Genomic DNA, 7,415 nt, shown 5'->3' on the forward strand with positions numbered 1-7,415 from the left:
TGGAGTAAGATTTCTAGGGTATGAAACCAAGCTTTGTTCTGTGCTATACCATGGATTTTCGTTATGTTTGTAAACGTTAATGTTGTTTTTCACTTTCCCACTAGTATGCACAACCTACAGCCTACTGTTGCTCAGGACAAACACAACTCAGTTGATTTAGATTCACAGCTGCAGGAGCAGGAACGCATCATTACCATATCATATGCTTTGGCTTCTGAAGCCTCTCAGCGGAGCAAGGAGGTAGCAGGTAATGCTCTGTTATTTCTGAAAGAATGGCAGTGACAAATGTGTTCTTATTCTTATAGCTATCTACTTTTAAGAATCTATATGGTTGTCTGCTGAACTGCACTGTATACAGATGTTGCCACTATGATACAATTCTATTGACAGTCTTATTTAAAATTAGGAATCAAACAGCAGATATCAAATTCTACAGATACCAAACTAGAGAGGCTTGAGGGTTGGCTTTGAAAATTTGGGCTGGTGTAAAAAGAAAGGGAGATATCTCTCTGGTTATGATTATGAAGCTGAAAGCCTGCTATTGGTATGGGTGGCACTGATACATCTAGCCCGTCATATTTGAGATTTTAATCCCACGACCTCAAAACTGTGACATAGCCATTACTGAGTAGCCTAAATTACCATATTTGCCTTTTGAAGTGACAATAGTTTTCTACACTTATTTAAAACATTACTGTGAATGGAAAAAATGCAGAGAGAAATTGGTTAAAGGGAAACAGAGCGCTGACATTTTGTTTGGGATGTTGATAGATACCATCACTGCTGAACCTTGCCAAATGACATGGTATTTGAAACTTTCTTGTGAAACATCTTTGTATGTTGCTAAAGAAAAGTAAATAAATCAGTTGAGCTGAGGCTAAACAAGAAAAACGCTAGGCCAGAAGAGCTTTTTTTAAAGAAAAATTAAAGGGGTTCAGTGACTGGGATAACAGAAAATCACCTGCGACTTTAACTATAATCACTATGATGCCCTTATAATGCTGAAGAAGTTATTGCAAAATTGGCTTACTGTATGTTCCTGTCTCATGAACAAGTTTAGTGATCAGAACAGACCAACCAGGCAAGGGTGCTGTTTGCCTGGTGATGACAGTGGGTTCTTTATAGTGTGTGTCATCATTGAAAATGGGAACTGCACTCTTGCTTTCATTACGTTTGAAATATTTGTTAACTTAGAAAATGTCAGCAGAACTGTATCAAATAGGACAGTTAACATGTTAATAGTTGTTGTTCCAAGTATCTGACTATTCATTTGTAATTGGCACTGCCAACTCTTCTAGTGGAGAATTGGAATAATGGAAATTATTTCAACTCTGATGGGGGGAAAAACATGTTTCTCAACTGCAATTGTCAGTATGAATGGCACTTGCCACCCAAGCACTGGAGACCACTGCATTTAAGATAGATGATTTCAATAACTGGACATATAATGTTCATCCATAGAAACACACACGATTTCCTTTTATTGAATAAGGCTATGTATTCAAAGACACAGTGGCAGCAAACCTTGAGGGGAGGCTGATTTTTTTTTTAGGGGGGGAATGTTATTTTGGGGGTTATGAGTTTTGACTATTTGGAGAGATTTTGTGTGTAGTTTAAGAGGAAGCTATACATTACATCATCTTTGCTTCAGGAAAGATATTTTCATGGCAACTGATTTGGGAGGATAGGATGATTCATTGGGGACGAAAGACAGCACTTGGATGCTTGGCAATAAAAGGGCCATTCAGTTAAAACAAACAAACAAAACACTAAAAACTGAATACAAAGACCTAAAGTCTCCATATCCATGAAAGGGGAAAATTGCTCATCGGTGAGTAAGGATGTAGGAACCACAACACATTCTCCCCCAATCTGAGAAGAATGAGTGCTTGTGTGGAAGGGGGGAGACATTGTAAATGCACTAAATCATAAGATTGCTGGAGATCAAATTCCTAGCCCACAAAAATAGCTGTTACATTTTTATTATTACAGTTTAACTTCTTTTATATCAAACTGAAAAAGTAGGGCTTACGTGGGTGCCAACAAAATTGTTAGAAATTCAGGAAAACAAAATTCCCACAAACATTTATTATATATAGTCCCTAGAACATCTTAAATGCTTCCTGAAAAACTTATTTCAACTATCAATAGTCTCTTTCCTTTTTTCTCTTTTCTCTGTTTTCTTTCTTTTACCATCTAAGGGCCCAATCCTGTAAGGAGAGCCACATAAGTTGCTCCCTGCATCCACATGATGGGGACCAAAATGTTCCTCTTCTATAACTGAGATTGCTGTGGTTTCACCTTTCAGTAGCCCTCAATCCAGAGCTAATGTTAATGAATTAAAAAAAAATAGTAAGAGTTAGTGAAAGTAATGACAATATATTCTTTCAGAATGAAAATAATTTAGGTGTTTGAGCCTTCAGAAATTGATATTGGCTGATCGGGCCAGTTAAAAAGAGCACCACAGGATTTTTATTACTTCTTTGCACAGTTGGATATCTGTTCATGTTTGTTCTATTTTCTAGGTCTGGATTTAAGGGTGGGGTTTTCAAAGACTCTTGGTGCTGGCCTAATCTTGCTCCAGGGATGTCAATGGTAAAATCCCCAGGGAACACAGTTAGGCCCATTCTGAGCACTTTTGAAAATCCTACCCATAATGCCTAGATTTAGTATAAAGATTGCCTTGTACAATTTTACTGTAAGGTTTGTTTCTGACATTTTTCCAAGTTATACTTTTTGTGATGCATCTAGGATGCTATAAAATAATAAATGGTAATATAAAATGTGAGCTGCTGATACCCAGGCAAGCCACAACCTTCAACTGCAAAGTTCCTCCACTCCTGAAAATGAATATGAATCTCTCGTCAATCTGTACATCATGGATGAAATCTGTGAGATCAAGTATCAAAAAGCCACTTCTCAAATAGCAGTTTGAACTGAACGGTACCCTTTTCCCTCCATGACTGTAAAGGCAGAGCTTAGCATAGAAATTAGTTGAGTCTTTAATATTATGCCAAGAAATCAGGATTTCATGTCTTCTAGTGTAACATTATTTCTGTGCATTGTATATAGAAAAAGCATTCTATTTTGAGCATACATTATAGTCAGAGGATGCCTCAAGCTGAGGCCTTAAAAAGACATTTGACTTCTCGTATAATTTATTAATTAAGTTACAAACTATATTTATTTTGCTGTAAAGTATTTTTTCACCTTCCTATTTGCTGTACATCTTCTTGCTTTCTGCCCATTTATACCAGTGTAACTTCAGTCAAATTATGAAACTGGACTAACAAGTACAGTATCAGTGCTATCCTGGGATTTCAGATTTTGTGTATAGAGTTTGACTGGTGTAAATCAATGTTTTTTGCCATGTTGTTCCAATGAGCTTCATATTAATATGGGTTTTCCTTATTTTGTGTATTGTGAAAATAAACCATTTCTGCTTTTAATGTGACTGAAAGATACAGAAACAGGTGGAGATGTTAAATAGTGTGTAACGAAAATAATTTTAACACCCCATTGCATTACTAATCTGGTGCAGTGTTTCCTTTTCATGTAGTAGTTAGATAGTTAAGGTGGCTCTATTGTAATATGTATGTTTAATTATGCTACCTAATTCCTGTGTGTGTGATCCCTTCTAGCTCACCAGTTGACCTACCCATCTAAAGCACCCTCACCTTCTGTACCACAGCCACCTCACTCCCCCTTAAGCAATGGATTTCACTACACATTTGTCTAAACACCTTAAAAGTAAGAACTAACTGCTCTTGCATGTCTAATTTGTCATTACATCTTTGCTTTAACTTTGTCAAAAACTAACACTTTTTACTACAATAACGTAAAATTTATCCACATTAATGCATGCATGCAGTTTTCAGTGACCAGAAGACTCTGTTCTCAGACAGTAAATATTGCTACTTTCGAACTAATACATGAGCTAGCAGAAGCCTTTAAGGTGATTGCTGTAGGTTAAAAATAAGTAAAGGTTATTTTGATCATCTTCGTGTGGCAAAAGAAAAACTAAAATGTAAATGCTATTGGCAAATTTGGGGCCACATTTTCAGCAACAATTTCCAGGATTGAAAATGTGTGCATGTGTTTTCACCTGCAAAGTGGCACACACCTCTGTTGAGCACCGTACCTGCAAAAATGGGAACCCTCGTACACAGGCAGTTTTGGGTCTACATGCAATTTTGTGGGGACAAAATCAGGTACATTTTTGAAGAAACTAAAATTAAAGATTAGTTTGAGACAAGCTGGCCTTGTGTAATTAACTTTACAGTAGTTTGTTTGACTAATGCCATGCATTCAGTGGTTTCCCATTAAATTATTATACTAATCGAATGATAATGTTTGCTGCTCGTTTAGGTTAGTTCTTAGCTGCAAGTGTTGTGGGCACCATATTTAAAAAGGACATTTATTCCACCACCATTAAAAACGAACATTTACTGCCCATTTCGGTGGTATTTGCATTATTCCCTATACTTAAAATGGGAAATACTTACCAATAGTTAAATATATCATAATACTGACAGTATTCTGATTTGGCACTCACTGTATCTCCAGAATTTACTATTAATTCATTCTTGTCTTCCTGCTTTCAGATGGGCTAGTTTTCTCTCATATGATTGTATAAAAGTACATGAAATAAGTTTAGTAGTAAGTGTGATTGAACATCTTTAAAAGAGTAGTTTCTGGCTACCATGGTTTTGTGTTTTGGAGTACTTTTGAGACTAGCACTTCTCAGAGTTAAGAAATCTCCATACTTAGAAAAGCTCTAGAAAGGCCCAACACTGCGCACACATCAGTTTATGTCAATAGGAGTTCTGCTCAGAGTGGCTGCAGTAGTGGACCTGACCGTCGTAAAAGGTGACTTGCCTTCAGCAAGGTGCATCACAAATGATAGACTGACAGCGGTAAAGTTGTTCTGACATCACTCAGAGCAGCAGGGGACCATGATGGAAGTGGACTAATGTCTGCCTAGTTCACTTTCCGATTTGGAGGGCCTGATTCCACCACCTTTGCTCAAACTGAATGGCACCTGAGACTTCTAGTAGTCCTGTTAAAGTCAAACCGGATTACACCTGGAGTGAGGTGTTTTTCCATGAGTAAGAGTATCAGAATCTGGCCTTGAACTTTTCAAAAGAGTGCAAAAAATAAAAGCACTGTCCCCAGATACCAACAGTGAACTTGTACTAGGGAAGTACCACAAAAACTCACATCCAAAGTTCACATTCTCTTTAAGGGACAGAGTTAAGGAAAGAATCTAATAATTTTAGCCATTACATTAGGGGCTTACAATGATGCTTCTAGATCAGTGGACATCATCCAGAATCTCAATGGCATCAAGTAATAATTGGTCAGACAATTTTAAATATCTATTATCCATCCTACCTTACTGAGGGCTGCAATACAAAACCATGTTTTTCTGAAAATGTGTACTGGTTGGCATCAGCCTACGCTACCGCATTTGACTGCATTTTGTTTTAATTCATACCAGCCAAAGCAGTAATGGAACATTGACATAAGATACAAGCCAACAACCATCTGATGCCAGAGCGTGGAAGAAAGAATGTCTTCATGACACCAGCTTCTCGGAAGATACTCATCAGCTGATCACAGAATTTTTCAAAAACAAATTCAGAGAATAATAGAGGGATTTTCTATGAAAAACAAATAAATTTAAATCATTTTAGTTTGGCATTGTTTTAGTTCAGACTTTTTATATAAATAAATGGCACTTTTGACATACTCTGTATAATACTGATGTATTTTTAGAAACAGAATATATTTTAGATTTTTTTAATCAAGGGCTGAGTTCGTTTTTTAAAAAAAGCTGCTTACACAGACTTTACAAAATATTACTGCTTCACCCTCAAGTTCAGATGCATATCGTACAGCCTCTTGACAAAATGTAAATCAAATAATCTTGGAAGCACATCATGGCATTTGGGTAAAGCTAACTCAAGTGAGAAGTTTACTGAGAATTTTCTTCTTTTTTTGGCAAAATTGATCACTCTCATGTGCCCTTTAAATAAGAAATAGCAAAGGTCTCAGCTTCCATTTCTAAATGTTAGTAACCATCATGTTTGCACATAATGAACAAAATTATGGCACTCAGCTGCTAACTCATGTATATTTTTTAATTCCATGTAGTTAATTTTCAAATATCAGTACCCAGTGTGTTAGCATTGACAATAGCACTGTCCCCATCAGTAACAAGATGCTAAAAAGATATATTTTTTCTTAAGAGGACTGGAAAGTAAAAGAAATTTTAATTCTAATGTGTGAAGTAAGCAATAAAATGTTAATAGAATGTGTGATTTTACTAGTAAATATATATAATATTTAATTGCTTTAATTAATGCAAAACATCACATATTGCTTTTTATCATGGAAACAACAGAAATAATGCAATGTGGCACTTGCTAATTTTGTATGTAAATTCAACTGGTGCTTAATTTTGCCAAAACTTTCAAGTCTGATATTTTGCTTGGGTATAGGGTGACAAGTTGGCCAGTTACATATGAAGAAAATGAGTTTAAATGAATTGCTGTTGCTTTTTTACTTGAAAAAAGTATGTATACACTTTCAGTATAAGGCATGCAAAAATCGCACAATATTGTGTAATTTTTAGTTGAGTCCAGTGCTAAGACAGGAATGATTCACAAATACTTTGCAGTGTTTTGCGAGACTTTTAACTTCTGTTTCTTTGCTGCAGTCAAATAATGGGTTTAAAAAGAAACTAAATGGATTGAGCTTCACATTTGTTTAAAATGAATAAAATAAAAATTCATATTGTATTTTTACGATACTCAGAAGCTATTCTTAAGAAATATATTTAGAAAATGCAGTCTATTTTTAACTAACTCAGTACTGCCCGTGTCAGCTTCATAACATTTTGCCAAAATAAAATTTTTATTTTTGCCTTTATAAAACATGAAAAGAAATTAAATGAATATTTTGCAATAAAATGTTAATTTAAATAAAATGTAACAGTTTGGGGTAAATGGTGTATGTACAGATTAAAATATTAACATAACACTCCTACTGCTTTTGTCTTGTCAGCTGTCCTCTTGATCATTTTCAACATTGTTTTTAAAATCTCTGTTAATTACATTTTGCTCTCCCTGGTTCTGACCCAAAGCCCATTGTTGTCCATGGGAGTTTTTCCATTTACTTATATAGGATTTGAATCAGGCCTCCTGTGTACCAAGTGCTGAATTTAGGGTGGCTCTTAAATATATGCTTACGTCCATCTCTATTCAGGAAAGCACTTAAGTACAGGCTTTCCTGAATTGGGACCTAAATGTTGATCTTTCCTATTTTAGAGTTTTCTCAACTGCCAAATTCTTGACACTTGGTACAGTATGAAATTAAAGTAGCTAGAGTAATTTACATATTCTGTATGCAAA

At 35.5% G+C, this 7,415-nt stretch overlaps 1 protein-coding gene across 4 annotated transcripts in view; it reads left to right on the forward strand.

Annotated features, from left to right (window-relative positions):
* Window positions 1–6,781, forward strand: part of PLEKHA7 (pleckstrin homology domain containing A7) — a 275,644-nt gene extending 268,863 nt beyond the window's left edge. For 2 of the 4 annotated variants that reach the window (XM_084630058.1, XM_084630060.1), the window contains 3 exons: window positions 105–247; window positions 3,642–3,750; window positions 5,501–6,780. In XM_084630058.1, coding sequence (XP_084486184.1) covers window positions 105–247; window positions 3,642–3,739 — 241 coding nt within the window. In that variant the 3' untranslated portion in view covers window positions 3,740–3,750; window positions 5,501–6,780. Of the gene's footprint in view, window positions 1–104; window positions 248–3,641; window positions 3,751–5,500 lie in introns of all 4 variants that reach the window. The other 2 variants (XM_084630059.1, XM_084630061.1) reach the window with 2 other exon arrangements.
* Window positions 6,782–7,415: the final 634 nt, after the last annotated feature.

The sequence above is a fragment of the Lepidochelys olivacea genome (assembly GCF_965140295.1).
Source record: "Lepidochelys olivacea isolate rLepOli2 genome assembly, chromosome: 6".
Taxonomy (NCBI): domain Eukaryota; kingdom Metazoa; phylum Chordata; order Testudines; family Cheloniidae; genus Lepidochelys; species Lepidochelys olivacea.